Source organism: Gasterosteus aculeatus, chromosome 21, assembly GCF_964276395.1.
Source record: "Gasterosteus aculeatus chromosome 21, fGasAcu3.hap1.1, whole genome shotgun sequence".
Taxonomy (NCBI): Eukaryota; Metazoa; Chordata; class Actinopteri; order Perciformes; family Gasterosteidae; genus Gasterosteus; species Gasterosteus aculeatus.
In genome coordinates, this window is record NC_135708.1 from 20,609,229 (window position 1) to 20,633,969 (window position 24,741).

Consider the following 24,741-nt stretch of genomic DNA (forward strand, 5'->3'; position numbering starts at 1 on the left):
TACATGTTTCTTGTAGATGAAGTACAGAGAAGCAGGAAAGGAAGAATCCGCCGGCTCTTTGTACTCGACTCTACCGGAGACGCTGGACACGCTGCACGCCAAAGAGGCCTCACATCTGCAGAGTCAGGTGAGCACAGTCAACATCTGGACCCCTGCCCGCTGATGTTAATGTTGTTTTAACACCCTCATAAAAATAATTGTTTTCTACCACCAGAGCCCATTTAAAAAGACATTGATTTTAGCTCTAATAACAAAGTTCAGCATCAGCATCAATGTGTTTTATCCGTGACCTCGTGACCTTTGCCCTGTATCGTTCCAGCTGCAGTACAAGCAGAGCCTGAAGCCCGCCCTCTTCCACCTGATGCCGGAGACCCAGGACACGCTCGCCGCCCGGCGACAGACGGAGCAGCTGAGCGAGGTGCGACCGGCTTCCTGCGTCCTCGCGCATCACACAAACAACACAGTGACGCTTCTGTAGCTCAGATCATTCATCACGGCTCCTCTTCCCCTCACAAGGTCCAGTACAAAGAGGAGGCCAAGAAGGAGGCGAGCGTGGCCCTGTACTCCCTGCTGCCCGACACCGTTGATACCCAGCATGCAAAGGGGCAGGCGGACATGCAGAGTGAGGTGCGTTCACAAAACGTTCCTCCTCATTTCAGCTGGATTCATGAGAATTAAAATCCCAGGTGACTCGTCTCTCAGGTGAAGTACAAAGAGGCCGGCAGGAAGCAGGCGTCCACGTCTCTGTACCACCGACTAGCCGAGACTCTGGGGACGCAGCACGCCAAAGAGGCCTCGCAGCTCCAGAGTCAGGTGAGGTCTCACAGCAGGTAATGACCCCCCCGTGTTCCCGTGTGTTTTTACCTGCGGTGGTTTTAACCTGCAGATCTCGTACCGAGCGGCTGGCAGGGAGGAGATGTCGAGTCCGGCTTACGGCCGGCTGGCCGACACCTCGGAGACGCAGCTCGCCCGAGAGCTCTCCGACATGCAGAGCCAGGTGAGAGCGAGGCGTCGCCGCGGATCCTCGGGCCGATTGAGTTACATGTTTTTAGTGCCACGAGGCGCATCACACACACTACCGGTGTGGACCATAGGGGGCGCCGCTTTCACCGCTAAAGTAAAGTAGCACCTCTGTCTGCCCGTGTGTGTTTATTCGCTCCCTGATGTAGAACAAGTACAAGGAGGCCGGGACGAGGAGCCTCCCTCACAGCTTCTACTCGCAGCTGGCTCAGACCGCAGAGACGCAGTTTGCTCAGAGTGTGACGGAGCTGCAGAGCCAAGTGAGCTAATGCTCTATACTTGTTAATACTCCATACTTATTAATACTTGTTAATACTCAATACTTATTAATACTCAATACTTATTAATGCTCTATACTTGTTAATACTCTATACTTGCTAATGCGCTATACTTGCTAATGCTCTATACTTGTTAATGCTTTATACTTGTTAATACTCAATACTTATTAATACTTGTTAATACTCTATACTTGTTAATGCTCTATACTTGTTAATACTCTACCTGTTAATACTCAATACGTATAAATACTCAATACTTATTAATACTTGTTAATACTCAATACTTGTTAATACTCTATACTTATTAATTCTAGTTGTATTATTCTTGTGTGTTGAAACTTTCTCATGAACTTCTACTTATAAAAGGAAAACCAATCAAATCAATTAAAATAAAGAATAAAAGAGTTTCCCAAAAGAAACCAAAGGTCGGTTTGTGTTTTTCAGAGCAAGTATAAGACGTCCGGGCGGCGCGACGCCGGCACGTGTCTCTACTCAGTGATGCCCGAGACGCTGGAGACACAACACGCCAGAGAGGCCTCTCAGATCCAGAGCCAGGTACATGTACACACATGTATACACATGTACACACAACCGTCTACACGATCGGCCTCATGTGCATCTGAAGCCAGTGCAGCTTCTTCATGAAGAACTGTGACGACTAAACGTTTGTAAAACATTAGAAACATTCATAAAAATATGTTAATGCGTCAATAACCATCAATAATAAATTATATGAAATGTCTTTTACTTTTGGTATTTGAAGTTTATTTTGAAATATACGTTTTAAGGACTAAATTATTGTCGTTGTTTGTCTGCAGCTGAAGTACAAAGACCAGGTGGAGCAGTCGGCATCTTTGTTCTCCACCCTTCCTCAAACCCTGCAGACGGAGCGGGCCAAGGAGGTGACGGAGCTGCAGAGCCAGGTGAAGAAACCCCGCGGGTCACGTGACCACGCACAGCCAATCACAGCTGTCACTCATCCGTGAACCCCAGTTAATTCGTTATCGGCCACGATGGCGTCGCTGCATCAGCTGTCTCTGCGTTGCAGGTGAAGTACAGAGCGGGAGGGAAGGAGGACGCGTCCTCGCCGCTCTACCGCCTCCTCCCGGAGACGGCGGAGACGCACTTCGCCAAACAGATGTCGGAGATCCAGAGCGAGGTGATCGCACATCTGCTTCATCTGCTTCATCCTCTGTGCACATTCATCGCTGTGTCCAAACATCTTCTGTGTCTCCAGACGAAGTACAAGAAGGACAAAGAGGACATGTCCAACGCGCTGTTCTCTCTGCTGCCGGAGACGCTGCACACTCAGTTTGTGAAGGACATGGCGGAGACGCACAGCGAGGTGAGGACGACATGCAACAGCCTATGATGTCAACAACAACAAGGGTCCTCTTATTGGTGTCATAGTGTTACAAGTGTGTGTGTGTGTGTGTGTGTGTGTGTGTGTGTCTGTGTGTGTGTGTGTGTGTGTGTGTGTGTGTGTGTGTGTGTCTGTGTGTGTGTGTCAGGTGAAGTATAAGCAGGTTGGGAAGCAGCAGACGGCTTCTTCTCTTTACTCTAAACTTCCAGAGACTCTGGAGATCAAACACGCCAAAGAGGCCACGCAGCTCCAGAGTGAAGTGAGTCTCTCTTTGTCTCCTCAGACGATGTTTCTGGTTCATTGCTTCATCTTTTTATTATTGTAACTTTTGTTGCATCAATGTTTCCTCTTTTCTGCTGACAGAAGAAGTACAGAGACGAGGGGAGGAAGGAGAGGACGTCGTCTCTGTACGCTCTCCTCCCCCACACCTCAGAGACACACAAAGCCAGAGAGACGAGTGAGATCCAGAGTGAGGTACAGAGACACACCCAGAGACACACACACCCAGAGACACACACACACACACACACCCAGAGACACACACACACACACACACACACACACAGACACACACTCATACGCTGCTGCTAGTTTCAATAAAACATCACAACCTTTTAGTCGGTCGTTGTCTAAATTAAAGTCCACAAACACCTGAAGTGTGTTTCAGTATTTGTTTTAATCACAAACCCTTTCAGAATAAAACACCTGTTGCGTTTTCTCTCCAGAACAAGTACAAGGAGAGCGGGAAGAAGGGGCGGAGCTCCAGCGCCTTCTCCCGCCTCCCAGAGACCAGCGACACGCGGCGCTCCAGAGCGCTGTCCCAGATGCAGAGCGAGGTGCTCCACCCAACTCCATATAACTCCACCCAACTCCACCATACTCCACCCACACCATCCAACTCCACCTAAATCCATCACACTCCATCCACACCATCCAACTCCACCCAACTCCTGTAAGAATACGTGTTCAAGATTTGGAGCCTGGTCGGGGTTATCAAAAATTCAGCCGAATGACTTCTCTCGTTCTGGAAAATTTATTTGTCAGATCACAGGTCAAGTATCAGCGCTGCGTTTGCAAAGGCAGGAGCAGTTCAGGCAGCACACAGGCCGGAAGAACAACTAACTAACATCAGCAAGAACATCATGTTTTATAACCCTTGAAAGACAGAGAAGGAAATATTTCTATTGGCCCTAAACTGGCGTAGAGGAGGACCTTCCACCTCCCGCATCTAAGATCCGGTCACATCCAATGTCCAGACTCCTGACTTAACGTAAACATCGTAAACAGAGTGTGTATGTTGAATAGTGTTGGTGTGTCTCTAACCCCCCTTTGGCTGGTAAATCTTCTAGTTGACCCGCAGACCTTACATTCCTCAGCCAGGACACAAACTGACTCCCCATCCTGTCAGACTCGTGTCTGCCTGCTTGGCAGATCCTGCTTACCCCCTTACCTAACTCTTAAATCAAGACAAGACAGCAAAACCCCCAACTAAGCCCACGAAAATAACTTTTGATTATCAATTCCCCCTTTTTACATAATTCATTATGTAAACCAAAAAAAAATCAAAAGAAACCACCAATCTAAACGCTAAATATCTATATCAGTGAATACGGGTGAATGCAGCAGTCATGGAAATCCCTAAACAGTACAAAAAATCTAAACCGAGTATAACAGACACAGAATACATCCTAGCCTAGAAATATCACACCATCTACGTGTATGCATCCACTATATATGATGTGTGCAACAGTTAGCAGATCACGCGGACAGGAATGTTGAACCTAAAAGGATTTCTTCTTCAGGTCCCTCGAAGTCGGTTCTTACCATACCTATCTCCTCTCCAATCTCCTCCGGCCCTAACAATTGGATCCTTTCATGTAACAAAGCCATCTGGTATGGCAGGGGTATTTTAGCATCTATTGCAGAGGTGATGCGTCGGAGACATAGTTGTCTGATAAAGGGGATGCAGCAGCATCCACAAAGGGCAAAAACCACTATTGCGATTACTAAGGTCAGAAAAACTGACAGTAAGAAGCCCTTCCATTGTCCAAAGTATTTACCAAACCAATTACCGACGGTGCCGTCTATACCAGAGTGTTCAGCTAATTCAACAGACATGGCTCTTAGTCCGTGTAATGGTCTAGTAAAGGATCCATCTGGGGCGGTGTTATTGGGGATAAAAGTGCAGCACGCTTGGCCAAACATCGCACACACTCCTCCTTTTTCAGCTAATAACATATCCAAAGCCATTCGGTTCTGGTAAGTCATCAATGAGGTGGCCGATAGTTGGCTGTGCACCCCTTCCAGAGCATCTCTTGTCATATTAGTGAGCCGCTGGATATTGAAATGTACATAATTTAGTCGATCCACATTTTTGTTTACAGTTATAAAAAGGGAACAATGATTCCCATCCGGCCGCTATCCGATCCGTTAACTTGTATTGATCAGGTACCCCTCTCGGCACACTATCACACAGTGCGTGGTTACTTCTGCAACTTTGTATGGACCTTCCTAGCGGGGATCAGTCCAACTGAATCTGGCTACTTTACGTAGTACCCAGTCATCCACCTCCACTGGTGCACACTCTCCTTCTTCTTCAGAAAGGATCTCTGTCACCTGTTGAGAGATACTCATCACAGTATTATTACACATTCTCATATAGTCAGATATTTCCACATGTTGGTACTGCAATGGGCTGACAGTGGTAGGCAAAGTGGTTGTTACCGGACTAGGCATCTTTCTTCCCGTTCATACCTCATGGGGGCTTATCCCTAACTTAGAGTTAGGACATGATCTTATCCCATACAGCACTATTGGCAGGGCTGCCACCCACGTCAGCTTCGTTTCAGCACAGACTTTAGCCAAACCTTCTTTCTGTTAGCTCTCTCAACTAGCCCTTGAGACTGAGGATGATAAACTGCCCCAAATTTATGTTTGATCCCAAACGTTTTCTCTATTTCTTGTAGTTCAGCGTTCGAGAAGTGTGAACCATTATCCGATCGTATGACTTCTGGAATACCAAATCTGGGTATTAGTTCTCTGGTCAGCCATTTTACTACGTCTGCTGCTCTTTCTGATTATGTGGGGATCACCTCCACCCACCTAGAAAAAGGATCGACGCATACCAACAAATACCTCTTGCCCTCAACTTGGAAACTTCCAAGTCCAGCCTTCAGTGTTAATCTCCACTTTTATTGCTCTTCAGCCCAAAAGCAAAGCAGAGGGTGGGAGACATGTCTGTTACTTGCAGATACAACTCAGCTCATGCTCAGTTTGATCCAATCCATTCATTCATTACTGATAGATCACCAAGCTCTCATGGTTAGCGTGTCCAAATGTAAGGGTGTACTACTTGTTGAACATTACAGGATGACCGTCTGTAACAAGTTTCCATATTTCGTGTACTGGTGCTATAAATGTTCCTTTGATCAGACATTTGCTTCCATCATCAAGATACTGTATCAAGTGTATCGTGCACTATACACTCAATAGCAGCACTCAACAATTTACCGCCCATCTCTGAATTTAGGAGAAAACTCGAAAAACTACAAACATTAATCCAAAAAATGGACAATATATACAACAACTCTCCTAATTCCTTATCACCTTCATTCCTCATTTAAATCTTACACAACCTTATCTCTTAATTTTCAATGACTGATTGTCTTGCCGTGGAAAGTGTGAACGCGTTTGACTGTAAGAACGCAACTATTCCATGCGATGTGTGCACAACAGTCTGGTGTTCCATTGTTATATGGGCCGTTTTAATCAACGCTCTTCCAATAGCAGCTACGTTTCTGACACACGAGGGATGCCCTATTTCCACGTTATCCAGCTTACCACTATAATACATCAAAACCTTACGATCTGTGTTACCCCCCCCTTTTGAAACAGAACGGAATTCACAAATCCGTTCTTTTCATCAACATCCAGATGGAAGGGTCTCGAGTAGTCAGGGGGGTGCAACGTGGCTGCGCCGGCCATGGCCTGCTTGGTGGCAATAAATGCAGTCTCCGCCTCCCGGATCCACACCAAAGGCTTTGAGCAGTTTTTATAGCCTGCACCCAATATTAGCGCCCTCAAAGGAGCCACCTGCACCGAGAAATCAGGTATAATATTCTAGCTCCATGTTACAAGTCCTAAGAATTTCATCATTTCTCTAACCGTCGTGGGTCGAGGATGTTGCAAAATGGACAACTTCTGTGTGTCAGTCATAGCTTGCCCTGATGGTGACACAATTCTCCCCAGAAAATTCACCTTCTGTCTCCCAATCTGCAATTTCGATTTAGACACTTTGAAGCCGTTTTCCTGTAACCACTGCAGAACCGTTCTGGTAGCGGACATAATCGTTTCTGAACTAGTCCCTGCTAGCAGGATGTCATCCACATAGTGTAGTAAAACAACTCCTTCTGGTAGTTCCAACTCGGCCAAAATGGTCTCCAGAACATGGTTAAAAATCGATGGTGAGTCCACATAACCCTGTGGTAACCGCGTATATGTATATTGGCACCCCTTATACGTAAACGCAAACATTAGTCTCGAGCGCACAGCTAGAGGGACACAGAAAAAAGAGTTCGCCAGGTCAATGCAGGTGAACCATCTTTTATCAGGGCCTATTGCATTTAACATTGTATAAGGATTTGGGGTGTCATAGTGAGTTGGTACTACAACTTTGTTGACGAGCCTCAAATCATGCACCATTCTATAGTCAGGCTTCCCGGGTTTAGGGACCGGGTTAATCGGGGTATTCCAGGGGGACCCCGTCCTCTCCAATACACCTGCCTGCAGCAACACTTCAATTGTTTTTTCTATCCCTGCGATTTGTTCCTCCCTTAAGGGGTACTGAGGACGGTAAATTGGGACCGTTCCGGTTTTTAATTCAATTACCACTGGGGCCATTGGAATCAATCCCACATCAGCTCCCCCTTTTTTTTCAAAATGTATCAGGAAAATCATCTAGCATGAGCTGTGTGTTCTCATGGTCAGTATTTTCCCTACCATGTGTGCGGCTTAGCAGGTGTTTCTCTGGTATAAGTTTTACTTCTGAGGTATGTGCAATACGGTACATGTCATTAGCCTGAGAGTAATGTAAGTTAACATTTTGAGTGGGCACCCAGTCCGTGGCATCAACCCCCGCTTCAACCATCGGCCCCATGTTCTTGGCTTCTCCTCCGCTTTGGATGAGCAAGGTGATGTGAGGAGCAGAGGTCTCTTGTAGCGCATATAGAACTTGTAACTCAGAGGTTAGTTCCACCGCAGCTGCCACACCTTGTTTCCCCACATAGATCTCTCGGACCTTAACAGCAGGATGTCCATGGACCTCGCTTTCAAACTCAAGTCCACTCCACAGGGTGTCATAGTTCTCATCAGGAGACAGCGAATAGTTCATCGTGCAATGAGGAGGATCCGCAGGTGGTTCAGTCGGGTGTAATACCTTGAACCATGGGCCCCAACGGCGGACAGTCTCATGCAGAACAGTTCGATCATAGTCCTCCACTCTCCCCCACCAGACCTCTGCATTCAGCGTCTGTTGAACTTCAGCTTGCAGCAACTGGTGGCCATAAGAGTGGGGTGTGGCACATCGTTGCTGTGTCCCATCCGGGAATGTTACAGTGATACATCCCTTCGTCATTTGCATAATGATATTTTGGGAACACAAAATGTCTCTTCCGTTGATTGTCAGAGTCACCATGGGTTCTGGGAACAGGTTACCGTCAGCCGTCGGATTTGGGCACCCCTATGGCATTTGCTGATGACCTGGGGCCTGATGCCGCAGGCTATTACCCTGTTGTAGTGTATGTGGTGCTTGTGGTGGATAGATATCATAAGGGTATTGAGCTGGGTTGGACTGAGGCCTCTGACCCTGAGGTGGATGGGGGCATGCGTCGGACCAATGTCCAAGCTGCCCACAGCTGAAACAAGTATTCTGTCGTTGTCTAAACTGCCCTAAATTGTTTGGAACTCGGCCACGATTTCCCCCTACCCACTGTCTTTTCGGTTGCCTGAAGCCACCGTACAGTGGGGCCCCCATCATGTGTTGTGGTCGCGGGGCATAAGGTTGGGGATAGTAAGCCTGTGGAGGAGTGTACGCGGCCTGTTGTGGTTGCTGGCAGGCTGGCGCACATGGGAAGGGAGGGGGGTCTGGATAAGGGTCATATTGAGGTGGCCCTTCCCCCCTGAGATGGCGCTGTTGTTTGGGTCATCTGTTTGGCTTCACTCTTGCCCTGGTTCACCTTCTCTCTGCTTTCCTTCAGCTGTGCTTTCGCCAATTGTAACTGAATATTGTTTAATTCACCCTTTTCCTTATCATATTTTTCTTTGCTCCGGTCCACATAGTGTTTAATCTGTGAGGACCAAGCATCAAAATTCATGTCAGACAACCCCACTATTCCTCTTAGTTGGGTCTTCATTGTCTCCGAGACAGATGACTCTATGGCGCCGCGAAAAAGAAGCTCGGTTATGTGATCATCCATGACATCTTCCCCTAACTTTTTGTCCCATAATTCTCTGACTCTCCTTAGATAACTATTTCCACCCTCACTGTCGTGTGGGGGAACATAAGTGAGTTCTGTGGTAGCCACCTTCACAGGATATTGGAGTCTGAGCTTTGGCCAGAGCACTGACACCCAATTTGCCAGAGGCTCCCCGTCAGGGAGGTCAGAGGTCCTGGCTTCCCCCTCTAACTTCTGGAGGTCAGCTAGTGAGGCACACGCCACAAAAATTCTTCTAAGATCCCCCAAACCGGGAACACTACCCGCACACTGAGCAAGGAACCCACGAATCCACGCTGCACCACCCTTCTCTATTTTAGGTAATGCGAGCTTTATCATGCTTAGGTCTGACAATGCGAGTGGCGCATATGTTGTTTTTTCACTTCCGTCTCCACAAATAGCCGTTAACAGTGGTAGTTGATGAGAGGCCTGAGCATCCCGTCTAATTTTTGACTTCAAATCATTACATTGATGCACATTTGCTCTGGCTGCATTCCCCTGATAATATCTGTTCCTATTACCTCTTAACCCCCTGTCTCATGGCGCTCCATCGGAGTAGATGACTGTGGTTTTTGTGACTCTAGCTCTGCTCCATGCTCCTGAAATTCCTCGTCCCAATCATCTGCAGGGCCAGGCTCATCCTCTGACTCAACCTGCCTCCCCCGCTCATCCTATCCACGCCGGGTGATTGATTGCCGCTCTGCCTGGGCTATGACTAACAAAGTTTCTTCTCCTGCAACTCTTCCTCCCCCTACATTAAATGAGGTCATAGGTCTGTGCTCGGGTTGCCGCTTCTTTACGACTGTCGAGTGACCCTGTGTTGTGTTAGGATTACTCCAATCGAGAGGCTCCGGCTGGGGCCTGTCCTCCAAATATTGTAGCGTCTCTGAGAGAAAAGCAGAAACCTTCTCCACCCCATCATTCTCTTCATGTGGGTATGGGGTTACCTGTAACAACCCTTTTTGAACTACCAAAACCTGAGATTCTCCTGGATTAGTAGCTTTCCCTTGCCTCAGTGGCATCTGATGTGGTTCATTTAACAACCGATTAGCCTCCGCATATGGGCCTGTCGAGTAGGGAGGAGGCGCACTAGATTTACAACCGGTCTCATGCACTTTCTCTTCTCCTGCTTTGGTTTGCGGCAACTGCATTGCCGTCTTACTCACGAATACCGCATTTATTTCTCCCAGAAATGTTCTACAGTCCACTAAGAACTCATCTGCCTTTTCTGCACTTTACTTCTCTTTTCCACAAAATCTCCCCTTACCGGCAAGGAGCGCATGCGCTTGGTCTTTTCCTCTTCTCGCCATCCTAAGATGGTCCTGCAGCTGCTCGCCTGTTGGTTGAGAATCTGTCTCCCTTCCAAACATTCCTCTTTCCTGCATCTGTGCAACCCACTTCACATATTTTTGTTACACATTTCCTATCTTTTTCTAGGGTTTTATCCATATGTCTCTTATAAGTCTTAAATAGGGCAAAACCCAGAGTGCCTTCTTTACACCTCTCCCATATCGTTATTGTTTCCTCCATTTTCATCACAGGTTATTTATTTATTCACACGTGGTTTTTGAACACAAGAGAAAGGACTCAATGCCCAATACTGTGAACCCAATCAAGAACCTTCTACTGTATTAGAGGAATACAGCGCTCGATTGTTGAGGCTTATAACACCAGTTCACTCGTATTGTTTTATTTCTCTCGTATTTATACCACCATCATTTAACTATGATTTTCCCTTTTACCCTTTAATACATATCCCCACAGATGTGTAATCCGGTCAAACACTTTTCACTGTCGGATTCTCAGTCCTTTTTCAAGTCCTGATACGCACAGCTTCCAGGTTCGGTAAAACACCAGGAGTTACACCAACCACCCACACATTTCCCAGTATGAAAAACAACAAATCTTTCCCTGTGTCCTTATTTCTTCATCTAATATTCTAACCTGCCAGTCCAAGAATCACACGAGTAGGACTGCAGGACCAGAGGTATCTACGTACCACACGGATTGCAACTTGGATTTCTACAGACTAAGATTAACATAAATCCCTGCTCTATTCTAAACTGCCAGCCCACTGCATGCAAACGTGGGACCCCAGTCACCAGAGGTATCTACGTACCACACGGATTGTAACTTGGATTTCTACAGACTAAGAGTCGACCTCAGGGAACTCAAGTGAGCCCCGTCATTCCTTTTTAAACTCCTCATATATTTACCTAAGTCCCTAAACCTAAACCTAAAACTAAACCTAAACCCCTACACTGTCTAAACTGCCAGTCCACTGCATGCAAACGTGGGACTGCAGTTACCAGAGGTATCTACGTACCACACGGATTGTAACTTGGATTTCTACAGACTAAGAGTCGACCTCAGGGAACTCAAGTGAGCCCCGTCATTCCTTTTTAAACTCTTCATGTATTTACCTAAGTCCCTACCTAAATCCCTACACTATTCTAAACTGCCAGTCCACTGCATGCAAACGTGGGACTGCAGTTACCAGAGGTATCTACGTACCACACGGATTGTAACTTGGATTTCTACCGACTAAGATTATATATATTTTTACCTAAATCCCTAAACCTATGGACACTTATTCACTTTCCCTAACGTTGAATTCAGTGTGAGTATGTGCTTATACTTTACATGTGATCAACAGGAAATTTTCAAATTTAGTTTTAAATTTAATGGTCTTATAACGACCTTATTCAGTCAATGGACAGAGACGAATTCTGCAGTTGACAACAAATCTTTTTAGAAGTATCCAATCACAGACATTTTATTCATTTAGAACAAAAGGTTGTCTGCTCACCTGATTCTGTTTGCGCGCCTGTTGTCAATGCTGAACCACGCCGCTGGTCCTTTCGGCTCGGTCCGGAAAACGGACGTCCCCGTCTTTCTTTGTCCAGGTCAGCAAATCACGTCGGGGTCACCAAATTGTAAGAATACGTGTTCAAGATTTGGAGCCTGGTCGGGGTTATCAAAAATTCAGCCGAATGACTTCTCTCGTTCTGGAAAATTTATTTGTCAGATCACAGGTCAAGTATCAGCGCTGCGTTTGCAAAGGCAGGAGCAGTTCAGGCAGCACACAGGCCGGAAGAACAACTAACTAACATCAGCAAGAACATCATGTTTTATAACCCTTGAAAGACAGAGAAGGAAATATTTCTATTGGCCCTAAACTGGCGTAGAGGAGGACCTTCCACCTCCCGCATCTAAGATCCGGTCACATCCAATGTCCAGACTCCTGACTTAACGTAAACATCGTAAACAGAGTGTGTATGTTGAATAGTGTTGGTGTGTCTCTAACCCCCCTTTGGCTGGTAAATCTTCTAGTTGACCCGCAGACCTTACATTCCTCAGCCAGGACACAAACTGACTCCCCATCCTGTCAGACTCGTGTCTGCCTGCTTGGCAGATCCTGCTTACCCCCTTACCTAACTCTTAAATCAAGACAAGACAGCAAAACCCCCAACTAAGCCCACGAAAATAACTTTTGATTATCACTCCATATAACTCCACCCAACTCCATCATACTTCACCCACACCATCTAACTCCACCTAAATCCATCACACTCCATCATACTCAATCCACAACATCCAACTCCATCATACTCCATATAACTCCACCCACTCCACCCAACTCCATATAACTCCACCCAACTCCACCCAACTCCATCTAACTCCACCGACACCATCTAACTCCATCTAACTCCACCTAAATCCACCCAACTGCAACTCAACCTGCTTTCTGTCGTGTTCTGTAGGTCCGATATAAAGAGGCGGGGAGGAGAGACGCCGCCGCCTCGCTGTACTCCACGCTGCCCGAGACTGCGGACACGGTTCACGCCAAGGAGGCCTCCGAGCTGCAGAGCCTGGTGGGACCACGCCTCCCCGGACAGGAGCGGGACGTTAGAGGGGAATCCAGGTTTTAAGCTCCCGTTTGACCCCCTGTGGTTTCCTCTGGTCTTTGGTGCAGGTGAAGTACAGGCAGGACGGCAGGAAGGAGGCGAGCGCGTCTCTGTACCACCGGCTACCCGTAACCACGGAGACGCAGCTGGCCAAAGAGCAGAGAGACGCGTGCAGCGAGGTGAGGAGCTCCCGCACAGACGGCAAGGAGCATTTATTTATCTGTAACAAACCATGTGCTTGGTCCTCAGGTGAAGTACAGAGAAGAGGGCAAGAAGCAGGCGATGAAGAGCTTGTACTCGCTCCTCCCGGAGACGCCCGAGACGCAGCTCGCCAAGCAGCTGTCAGAGATACAGAGTGAGGTGAGGGCCCTGAACGCCTCGTACGGCTGCTTTATTTAATCATGTGATTTATTTAACAGACGTTATGGTTCTAAATGCAATGCAGTTTGAGTCACATTGCGGTTTAATTATTGTGTTACCAAAGATGCATAAATAATCCTTTGTGTTGTTATAGTGGAAGGAGCTTTTGTGTCTTAATGTGTATTTAAATTATTATATTTTCAATTTAAATGATGGTTAAATACTTAATTTGTTCTGTAATTCTGTGATTTTAATATATTTTACAATATCATAGAATATTAGAGTGAAATTAGAGTTGTTTTAATAGTATTATCTAAATAAATATGAAATAAACACGGCGACATCACATCTTAGAAGTATATTGATGAACGACTTCCTTTTGTCTCCAGACGAAGTACAAGAAGGACAAAGAGGACATGTCCAACGCGCTGTTCTCTCTGCTGCCGGAGACGCTGCACACTCAGTTTGTGAAGGACATGGCGGAGACGCACAGCGGGGTGAGGACGACATGCAACAGCGTATGATGTCGGCGTCCTTTGGGACAGTTTATTTACACAAATACAATTTTAATTAGAACAATTGTGTTTATTTTCTAATTGAAACGTATTCATTTACTACGTTGTCCCTTTGTCCCGTGTGTCTTTGTGGGCGAGGCCTCCTCGGGGATGCCGCGGCTCACAGGCCGTAGATAAGTGCAGATAAACTGGTTGCTCGTCTATTCCGGGCTCCTTATCAGCGCCGCTGGATTCCTTCTGCTCTTCAACCCACTCAGTCCTGCAGCGCGGCCTCCTGGATCCGGCAGAGACAGCGGCGGCTTCTCTTAATATTGTTGCTGTCACGACCTTTGACCCCCACCCTCCTTTTGCTCCACAGTTGAAATACAAGGAGGCCGGGAAGAAGGAGGCCAGCGTCTCTCTGTACCACCGGCTGCCCGAGACGCTGGAGACGCGGCGCGTCAGAGAGGTCACGGAGCTGCAGAGCGAGGTACGACTCTGCCTTCGGCTCCTGGGAGACGAGAACTTTTTTTAGGGGTGAGAAATTGGATGTGCGGCGGGAGAACGTGACTGAAGACCGAAATGAGTGACAGTTCAGATCAGCAGACCTCAGATCACCAGGAGATGGGAGCTTTGGGTCTCCAGAGGGGGCTAGTTAGCTAGCAACTAGCTAGCTTCTCTGTCTCCAGAGGGGGCTAGTTAGCATGTAGCCATTGTGTAACCGGTGCGTAGCTTTAAATCGAGCTAAGCTAAAGCCGCAGCAGAGTAAGCCGTGATGGTTCCTCCTCCAGAACAAGTACAAGCAGAGCGGGAAGGAGTCCATGGCGTCCAGCCTGTACGCTCAGCTGCCGCAGACGGCCGAGACGCAGCTCGCCGCCAAGATGTCCGACCTGCAGAGCGCGGTAAAGGAAACGCAGCACGCGGGCGCTTTGTGCGCGCCAGGTACGCTGCGAGGGAGTGTGACGGTGTCGTGCTTGTGTTCAGAGTAAATACAGGGAGGACGGCGTCAGGAGCCTCTCGCAGAGTTTCTACTCGCAGCTCCCAGAGACCTCAGAGACTCAGTTTGCCAAAACCGTCTCCGAGCTGCAGAGTGAGGTGAGAACGTTTCTTTTTTTTTTACTTAAAGTGGTTTGTGGGCCGTCGTTTTGAAGCATTGCGTTTGGGGACGTGGCTGCGGCCATCTTGGATTACGTCCGTTGCCAGTGAACAGGAAGTGACCATATTGGGACTGAGGAGGAGAACATAACCAAGCTAACAAGCCAACAAGGCTAACTGCCGATGTCCTCCTTAGGCCAAGTACAAGGAGGCGAGCAGGAAGGAGGCGAGCGGCTGTCTGTACCACCAGCTCCCTGTAACCATGGAGACGCAGCACGCCAAAGAGGCGAGCGAGCTGCAGAGTCAGGTAACGGCGGCCGTACGCTCTCCTCCGTCTCTGTCCCTCCCTGTCTCTGTCCCTCACCTGTGCTTCGTTCACCTGTCCTCCCCAGGTGAGGTACACGCAGGGCGGCAGGAAGGATCAGAGCAGCAGCCTGTACTCCGCTCTGCCTCAGACTCGAGACATGAACTTAGCCAAAGCTGCCATGGAGCTCCAGAGTGAGGTGACTTCATCTACAGCTTATTCTGCTCCTTCACTGCAGCAAAAACCCTAAAATGTTTTACGCGAAAAATAACTAAATGGAGTCTGTATTATTTTAACTAAAGCTCTCAGAGGGGAGTGAAAGCTTTGAGTCGCTGTAGATGAAACGCTGCAAAGTGAAGTTGAACGTCTGTGTGTGTTGCAGAATAAGTACAAGCAGAAAGGCAGACTGGAGATCAGCAGCAGCGCTTTCCACCAAATGGCAGAAACCAAAGAGACGCAGTTCCTGAAGCAGATCTCAGAGCTGCAGAGCGAGGTGAGCCGCTGTGTTTCCATGACGACCAGGGGATGCGCGTCACGCTCGTACGCGTCGCGCGCTGATGCGCTTCTGCGTCTGCGGCTTTTCGCTCAGCGGTCGACGGTGGCGCATGAAGTAGAGAGGGTGAGCCGGGAACCGCCCCGAGTCCCAGCTGCTCCGTGTCCCGTGCCGAAGTGTCCCTGAGCAAGACACCCAACCCCGAACCGCTCACCGGGCAAACATTTTAAGAGCCATGGGTTAAAAGTGTAATGTGAGTCGGTTTGGATAAAAAGTGTCAGCTAAATGACCTGAAATGTAAATCAGGAATCATTTATTGCCAAAATATGTCAAACAAGAATTTGTCTTGGCGGTTGGTGCGTGACAGCAGACACAAAACAGACAATAGACAACAAGACAGCAGTGCACAAGTAATAAAATAAAATGAGATGCTGATGTATCGATGAACTCGTTTCAATTCATGGTTCAAAAAGTCTTGCGTGTGTTGCTGAGCAATTCGCTAGTCTAGAAAAATGGGTCGACGCACGCTAGGAGGTGTGAAAAGACACGCAAGGGACACGCAAGGGACACGCAAGGGGCTCTTACGTGTCCTTGCGTCTCTCTGAAAAGGCACAACCATAAACTAGGCTTTAGGAGGTGAAGTGATGCAGTGGGGCAAACACGCGTGTATATAAATATGTATTGCTATTAGAATATTTAAAGTTTCAATGCAAAGAAAAGCACATTTTTCATTTTTTGACACATTTTTCTTTGAAGCTTTGTGAATTAAGTGATTTTTTATTCCCTCTAAATTGTTGTTCTCTTTTTTTATGGCTCCATAAAAGGATGTATTTTCTGACCACAAGGTGTGTGTTGCTTCATATCATAGACGAAGTACAAGAAGGACAAAGAGGACATGTCCAACGCGCTGTTCTCTCTGCTGCCGGAGACGCTGCACACTCAGTTTGTGAAGGACATGGCGGAGACGCACAGCGAGGTGAGGACGAGTAGATGAACACATTTACCTGGTGAAAGATTTTTATTGAGCCTGCAGGTCAATAAAGTCTGATCATTTACCAACATTGGGCCTCAAATTTGAATTTGTACATAAACATATTTTCAGATATTCTAAATTTTATATATATATATATATATATATATATACTTGTTTATATTTTATATGACAATTTTATGTCATATTAATCTACCAACCGCTATAACAACATAGAGTTTGTATTCAGTCTTTAGAATCCTTTATAATCGTTTTAATTAATTAAGTTAAAATGTGTGCGTCATAAACCGCTCAGTTATTGATCTCAGGTGTCTCCTTCTTCTCTCAGAGCAAATACAAGGAGGCGAGTAAGAAGGAGCTGGTGAACAGTCTGTACTCCCTCCTGCCGGAGACCAAGGACACGCAACACGCCAAGGAGCAGAGCCAGCTGCACAGCGAGGTAGGGAACATAGGGAGCGAGCTGGTAGGGAACATAGGGAACGAGCTGGTAGGGAACATAGGGAACGAGCTGGTAGGGAACATAGGGAGCGAGCTGGTAGGGAACATAGGGAACGAGCTGCACAGCGAGGTAGGGAACATGGGGAAAAAGCTGGTAGGGAACATAGGGAACGAGCTGGTGGGGAACATAGGGAACGAGCTGTACAGCGAGGTAGGGAACATGGGGAAAAAGCTGGTAGGGAACATAGGGAACGAGCTGGTGGGGAACATAGGGAACAAGCTGTACAGCAAGGTAGGGAACATAGGGAACGAGCTGGTGGGGAACATAGGGAACAAGCTGTACAGCAAGGTCGGGAACATAGGGAACGAGCTGGTGGGGAACATAGGAAACAAGCTGGTAGGGAACATAGGGAACAAGCTGGTAGGGAACATAGGGAACGAGCTGGTGGGGAACATAGGGAACGAGCTGTACAGCGAGGTAGGGAACATGGGGAAAAAGCTGGTAGGGAACATAGGGAACGAGCTGGTGGGGAACATAGGGAACGAGCTGTACAGCGAGGTAGGGAACATGGGGAAAAAGCTGGTAGGAAACATGGGGAACAAGCTGGTAGGGAACGAGCTGTATAGCGAGGTAGGAAACATAGAGAACGAGATGGTAGGGAACATAGGGAACGAGCTGTACAGCGAGGTAGGGAACATGGGGAACAAGCTGGTAGGGAACATAGGGAACAAGCTGGTAGGGAACATAGGAAATGAGCTGTACAGCGAGGTAGGGAACATGGGGAAAAAGCTGGTAGGGAACATAGGGAACGAGCTGTACAGCGAGGTAGGGAACATAGGGAACGAGCTGGTAGGGAACATGGGGAACGAGCTGGTAGGGAACATAGGGAACAAGCTGCACAGAGGGGTAGGGAACATAGGGAACGAGCTGGTAGGGAACATGGGGAACAAGCTGGTAGGGAACGAGCTGTATAGCGAGGTAGGAAACATAGAGAACGAGATGGTAGGGAACATAGGGAACGAGCTGTACAGCGAGGTAGGGAACATGGGGAACAAGCTGGTAGGGAACATAGGGAACAAGCTGGTAGGGAACATAGGAAATGAGCTGTACAGCGAGGTAGGGAACATGGGGAAAAAGCTGGTAGGGAACATGGGGAACGAGCTGTACAGCGAGGTAGGGAACATAGGGAACGAGCTGGTAGGGAACATGGGGAACGAGCTGGTAGGGAACATAGGGAACAAGCTGCACAGAGGGGTAGGGAACATAGGGAACGAGCTGGTAGGGAACATGGGGAACGTGCAGGTAGGGAACATGGGGAACGAGCTGGTAGGGAACATAGGGAACAAGCTGTACAGCAAGGTCGGGAACATAGGGAACGAGCTGGTGGGGAACATAGGAAACAAGCTGGTAGGGAACATAGGGAACAAGCTGGTAGGGAACATAGGGAACGAGCTGGTGGGGAACATAGGGAACGAGCTGTACAGCGAGGTAGGGAACATGGGGAAAAAGCTGGTAGGGAACATAGGGAACGAGCTGGTGGGGAACATAGGGAACGAGCTGTACAGCGAGGTAGGGAACATGGGGAAAAAGCTGGTAGGGAACATGGGGAACAAGCTGGTAGGGAACGAGCTGTATAGCGAGGTAGGAAACATAGAGAACGAGATGGTAGGGAACATAGGGAACGAGCTGTACAGCGAGGTAGGGAACATGGGGAACAAGCTGGTAGGGAACATAGGGAACAAGCTGGTAGGGAACATAGGAAATGAGCTGTACAGCGAGGTAGGGAACATGGGGAAAAAGCTGGTAGGGAACATAGGGAACGAGCTGTACAGCGAGGTAGGGAACATAGGGAACGAGCTGGTAGGGAACATGGGGAACGAGCTGGTAGGGAACATAGGGAACAAGCTGCACAGAGGGGTAGGGAACATAGGGAACGAGCTGGTAGGGAACATGGGGAACAAGCTGGTAGGGAACGAGCTGTATAGCGAGGTAGGAAACATAGAGAACGAGATGGTAGGGAACATAGGGAACGAGCTGTACAGCGAGGTAGGGAACATGGGGAACAAGCTGGTAGGGAACATAGGGAACAAGCTGGTAGGGAACATAGGAAATGAGCTGTACAGCGAGGTACGGAACATGGGGAAAAAGCTGGTAGGGAACATGGGGAACGAGCTGTACAGCGAGGTAGGGAACATAGGGAACGAGCTGGTAGGGAACATGGGGAACGAGCTGGTAGGGAACATAGGGAACAAGCTGCACAGAGGGGTAGGGAACATAGGGAACGAGCTGGTAGGGAACATGGGGAACGTGCTGGTAGGGAACATGGGGAACGAGCTGGTAGGGAACATAGGGAACAAGCTGCACAAAGGGGTAGGGAACATAGGGAACGAGCTGGTAGGGAACATGGGGAACGAGCTGGTAGGGAACATGGGGAACGAGCTGGTAGGGAACATAGGGAACAAGCTGCACAGAGGGGTAGGGAACATAGGGAACGAGCTGGTAGGGAACATGGGGAACGAGCTGGTAGGGAACATGGGGAACGAGCTGGTAGGGAACATAGGGAACAAGCTGCACAGAGGGGTAGGGAACATAGGGAACGAGCTGGTAGGGAACATGGGGAACGAGCTGGTAGCGAACATAGGGAACGAGCTGGTAGGGAACAAGTTGGTAGGAAACATGTTGTGTCTGACTCATCGCCTGGTTGTTGTTGTTGTTGTTGTTGTTGACAATGCGTTGCAGAAGGCGTACCGGGAGGACGGGAGGAAGGAGGCCGGCTGCAGTCTGTACGCCATGATGCCAGAAACCATCGACACGGTGTTCACCAGAGAGCTCACCAAGACGCAGAGCGACGTGAGTCCCCGAGGTCATAGTGTATGAGGTCATCGTGTGTGTGTGTGTGAGGTCATCGCACGTGTATGAGGTCATCGTGTGTGTGTGTGAGGTCATCGCGTGTGTGTGAGGTCATCGCGTGTGTGTGAGGTCATCGCACGTGTATGAGGTCATCGTGTGTGTGTGTGAGGTCATCGCGTGTGTGTGAGGTCATCGCGTGTGTGTGAGGTCATCGCACGTGTATGAGGTCATCGTGTGTGTGTGTGAGGTCATCGCGTGTTTGTGACAAGGTCCCTCTGTGAACAATAAGTACATTTTTGAGTGAAACAATAATGATACTTTAGGTAAGAACATTCATTTGAACTATATTTATCTCTGTGTATAGATGCATATAAATAATGTTCTTTGATATAAAAGACATACTTTAACTAAAGCCTATGGGACTAAACACATGTTGAAGGTATGTTTACTCCTCATTGGAAGTAGAAATATCCTTATACGTATCATTAAGTATTCACTTTAAACCATATGAGGCAAAAGTAAGACTACATTTTGTATAATATCCCGTTCACACACACACACACACACACACACACACACAGTGTTTGCATCGTTTAGGCCTGGAAACAAAGCGCTGCTGTGTGATGCTCCGTCGCCTGAGGACACTGACCTACTACACACACACATAAACACACACACACTCACACCACCACCTCCTCACACACACACACGTACCTGTTGTGGTCACACACCTGTGTGTACTAAGGCTAAAGTATACAAAGTGAGCTGCATAAGTGTGTCAGACAGGAGGTCAAAGGTCAACGCGGTCTACTGACCGAGCAATGTGCCGCCAACTGGAGCGTGAAGCGTAGACATCCCCGCGGCAACGGACCGCCTGACGCCCCCCAGTCTGCATGCGCTGTGATGTCTTTGTTAGCGAAGCTTTTATTGTGACAGTCTGTTTGTGTGGTTTCCTGTTCACAAAGACGCTCAAATGAAGGTGATCAGCTGATACCAATAAATGTCTTTATTAAACAACAATGTTTAAAGTAGAAGAAGAAGAAAGCAGGTTCACATTTGTTGAGTGAAGTTTCCTCCTTCTACGTTCTCCTCCTCTTCTCTCCTTCCTACCTCCCTCCCCTCCTCCTCTCTCCCTCCTCTCCCCCTTCTCCTCTCTCCTTACCTCTTCTCTCCTTCCTACCTCCCTCCCCTCCTCCTCTCTCCCTCCTCTCCCCCTTCTCCTCTCTCCTTACCTCTTCTCTCCTTCCTACCTCCCTCCCCTCCTCCTCTCTCCTTACTTCCTCCCTCCTCTCCCCCTTCTCCTCTCTCCTTACCTCCTCTCTCCTTCCTACCTCCCTCCCCTCCTCCTCTCTCCCTCCTCTCCCCCTTCTCCTCTCTCCTTACCTCTTCTCTCCTTCCTACCTCCCTCCCCTCCTCCTCTCTCCTTACCTCCTCTCCCACTTCTCCTCTCCCCCTTCTCCTCTCTCCTTGCCTCCTCTCTCCTTACTTACTCCCCTCCTCTCTCCTTACCTCCTCTCCCCCTTCTCCTCTCTCCTTACATCCTCTCTCCCTCCTCTCCCCCTTCTCCTCTCTCCTTACCTCTTCTCTCCTTCCTACCTCCCTCCCCTCCTCCTCTCTCCTTACCTCCTCTCTCCTTCCTACCTCCCTCCCCTCCTCCTCTCTCCTTACCTCCTCTCTCCTTCCTACCTCCCTCCCCTCCTCCTCTCTCCCTCCTCTCCCCCTTCTCCTCTCTCCTTACCTCCTCTCCCCCTTCTCCTCTCTCCTTACCTCCTCTCTCCTTCCTACCTCCCTCCCCTCCTCCTCTCTCCCTCCTCTCCCCCTTCTCCTCTCTCCTTACCTCCTCTCCCCCTTCTCCTCTCTCCTTACCTCCTCTCTCCTTACCTCCTCTCCCCTTACTTCCTCTCCCCCTCCTCTCCTCCCCCCTGTGTAGAAGTCCTATAAGGAGCAGTATAACCGTGAGAAGGGGAAGTCGAGTTACTCCTCCATGGGAGCGCTGCCGGAGGTGGAGCACGCCATGGAGGTCACCAGGAAGCAGAGTGAAGTAAACACTCAACATGTTTTCCTTAAATATGTAAATGTGCAACGATCTTGTTTACGTTTGTCGACCTTTTGGAGTAAAAAGGTTTTATTCCCCATAAATCGACACCATGTCGAAGTCAAAGCATCAGAACTGTGTTCTAATCTAATGGCGTCGCCGCGGCGACCGCGTCCACTGCGCCCGGTGTCACTGATAACTGCTGGTCTCAGGTCAGCTACAGGAGGGGCCGCGAGGAGCTCCGCCTCTACAGCTCGGGGGCCGACCGGCCCGACATCCTCCACGCCGCCAACGCCGCCAAGCTGGCCAGCGACGTGAGTGTGTGTGTGTGTGTGTGTGTGTGTGACCTCCACCCGTCCAAAATGTGTTTCCATGACAACCGTCACCATTCACCAGCTGCGTCATCTGAGTGAGAAGAAAGATCATCTCCCTTCTTCTTTCTCTTCATCCTCCTCTTCCTCCTTCTGGATGCTGTTGTTAGTTGTGTGTTGTTTACCGTGTGTGTTGTTAGTTGTGTGTTGTTTACCGTGTGTGTTGTTAGTTGTGTGTTGTTTACCGTGTGTGTTGTTTCCTGTGTGCGTCTCCACAGGTGTCCTACAAGAGCGTCCCTCAGCCCGTCCACCCCGACGTGTCTCTGCTGGACAGAACCGACATCCAGCACCTGAAGGAGGCTTCAAAGTTGGCCAGCCAGGTAACGCACAGACACGCAGAGTCTACCCAGCATGCATCGGGAAAGCCCCCCGCTAAATAACCTCACCTTCCCCAGGTGAAGTACAAGGAGAGCTTCGACAGGGACCTAAAGGGCCAGAGGCCCAAGTACAACCCGCTGGACTGTCTGTCCTTCAGGCACTCACAGGCCGCCGCTGCCCTCGCCAGTCAGGTGGGTGGTCACATGACCCGCCTCCGACAACACAATATATGTGTATATATATATATATATATATATATATATATATATATATATATATATATATATATACATATATATATATATATATATATATACATATATATATATATATATATATATACATATATATATATATATATATATACATATATATATGACAACGTGCTCATTTCGACTCATCGGAATAATCCGATCTGTTTCCTCTACTTCTGTTGAACCATCCCGACAGTGTGTGTGTGTGTGTGTGTGTGTGTGTGTGTGTGTGTGTGTGTGTGTGTGTGTGTGGGCGCGTCCGTGTGCGCCTCATTCACTTTGACTCACACTCATTCACCCTGTTGTGTGGGCGTAACCATGGCAACCTTTTTGTGAGGCAAATAAAGAGGGAGTGTGGGATGAGAGCTGGAGAAGTTGAAGAGTGAGCGCACACACGCGCTTTGATGCAGACACACACACACACACACACACAGACCCACACCCCCCCGTGGGTCGGGTCCAGCGGGCTCGCCGCCCACGTAGCACAGAAGAAGAAGAGCCGCTCCACTTCACAACGTTGTGCAACAGCTCGCCGTGTCTCAGCACGAGATGCCGCTTCTTTCGAACTGATCGGGCAATAAAGTATCAGATGAAAGGCTTCTCAAAGAGAAACAGACGCATACCCAGGATGCATCAGTTCATCCACGTGTCCTCCCGTCCTCCAGGTGAAGTACAGGACCAACCAGAAAGCAGAAGGCTCCTCCGACCTGCCCAACCTCCTGCAGCTGGAGCACGCGCTGCACGCCAGCAAGCTGCAGAGCAACGTATGACATCATCGCTGCTGGGGCTCCTCCCGGTGGAGAAGTACGGACATACACCTGTGTGTGTGTGTGTGTGTGTGTGCGCGCGTACACAGGTGGAGTACAAGAAGAAGCACAAAGAGGAGAAGGCCCGGTTCCACGCGGCGGCGGAGACGGCTGAGCAGCTCCACCACAAAGAGAACGCCGTGCTGCACAGCCAGGTTGGTCGCCGCGGCGCCGCCGCCTCCCTCTGCCCATCACAGCTCGGTGTCTGTCTCACTCTGTCCGTGTCTTCAGGTGAGGTACCGGGAGGAGTACGAGCGGAGCAGAGGCCGTTGTCAGATGGAGTTCGGAGACACTGCGGCGTACAAAGTGTCCAAGGAAGCTCAGAGGAATCAGAGCGAGGTGAAGCTCCTCCCTCACACTCGTGTTTATCGGTGGTTCGATCCGTCTTCTTCATGTGTCTCCGTCCCTCAGAGAGAGTACCGGAGGGACTACGAGGAGCAGATTAAAGGCAAAGCCTTGATGGACGTGGACCTGACGCCTGGATACCTGGCAGCCTGCCGCGCTAGCAGCCTGCTGAGCGAGGTAACGCACACGCGTGCACGCACACGCACACGCACACGCACACGCTCTGTGAGGCCTTGAAACACAAAGAGACACTAAAGACTAAATTGAGATACAAGAAGAAGAGAAAGAGAAACAAAATGAGACAACAACAAATGGGCCGGTAGGAAACAAAGAGCGTGAGTAGAGATTCATTCCCTCCGCGTGTAGAAGGCGTACAGGAAGGACTTGGAGCAGGAAGTGAAGGGGCGGGGCTTATCTGGCGTCGGGCTGGAGGAGACACCTGAGCTGCTGAGGGTGAAAAGAGCCTCTGAGATCCAGAGCCAGGTGACCCCTAACTGACCTCTATGTAAACCCATTGGACACGCAC

The 24,741-nt window shown here is 48.8% G+C and overlaps 1 protein-coding gene across 15 annotated transcripts in view; it reads left to right on the forward strand.

Moving 5' to 3' along the window:
* Positions 1-24,741, forward strand: part of LOC120814841 (uncharacterized) — a 35,943-nt gene that overhangs the window by 6,348 nt on the left and 4,854 nt on the right. For 9 of the 15 annotated variants that reach the window (XR_013454205.1, XR_013454206.1, XM_078096335.1 and 6 more), the window contains 34 exons: positions 17-127; positions 320-418; positions 517-627; positions 703-813; positions 887-997; positions 1,170-1,280; positions 1,743-1,853; positions 2,117-2,221; positions 2,347-2,457; positions 2,536-2,643; positions 2,810-2,920; positions 3,025-3,135; positions 3,387-3,497; positions 12,917-13,027; positions 13,129-13,239; positions 13,310-13,420; positions 13,810-13,917; positions 14,294-14,404; positions 14,706-14,816; positions 14,899-15,009; positions 15,206-15,316; positions 15,402-15,512; positions 15,696-15,806; positions 16,675-16,782; positions 17,126-17,236; positions 19,976-20,086; positions 22,017-22,127; positions 22,334-22,435; positions 22,711-22,812; positions 22,888-23,001; positions 23,730-23,828; positions 23,921-24,025; positions 24,102-24,392; positions 24,582-24,698. Coding sequence is in view for 11 of the 15 variants with exons in the window: in XM_078096335.1 (XP_077952461.1) it covers positions 17-127; positions 320-418; positions 517-627; positions 703-813; positions 887-997; positions 1,170-1,280; positions 1,743-1,853; positions 2,117-2,221; positions 2,347-2,457; positions 2,536-2,643; positions 2,810-2,920; positions 3,025-3,135; positions 3,387-3,497; positions 12,917-13,027; positions 13,129-13,239; positions 13,310-13,420; positions 13,810-13,917; positions 14,294-14,404; positions 14,706-14,816; positions 14,899-15,009; positions 15,206-15,316; positions 15,402-15,512; positions 15,696-15,806; positions 16,675-16,782; positions 17,126-17,236; positions 19,976-20,086; positions 22,017-22,127; positions 22,334-22,435; positions 22,711-22,812; positions 22,888-23,001; positions 23,730-23,828; positions 23,921-24,025; positions 24,102-24,392; positions 24,582-24,698 (3,900 nt within the window). In the remaining 4 variants the exon portion in view is untranslated. The remainder of the gene's footprint in view (positions 1-16; positions 128-319; positions 419-516; positions 628-702; positions 814-886; positions 998-1,169; positions 1,281-1,742; positions 1,854-2,116; positions 2,222-2,346; positions 2,458-2,535; positions 2,644-2,809; positions 2,921-3,024; positions 3,136-3,386; positions 3,498-12,916; positions 13,028-13,128; positions 13,240-13,309; positions 13,421-13,809; positions 13,918-14,293; positions 14,405-14,705; positions 14,817-14,898; positions 15,010-15,205; positions 15,317-15,401; positions 15,513-15,695; positions 15,807-16,674; positions 16,783-17,125; positions 17,237-19,975; positions 20,087-22,016; positions 22,128-22,333; positions 22,436-22,710; positions 22,813-22,887; positions 23,002-23,729; positions 23,829-23,920; positions 24,026-24,101; positions 24,393-24,581; positions 24,699-24,741) is intronic. The other 6 variants (XR_013454207.1, XM_078096336.1, XM_078096341.1 and 3 more) reach the window with 4 other exon arrangements.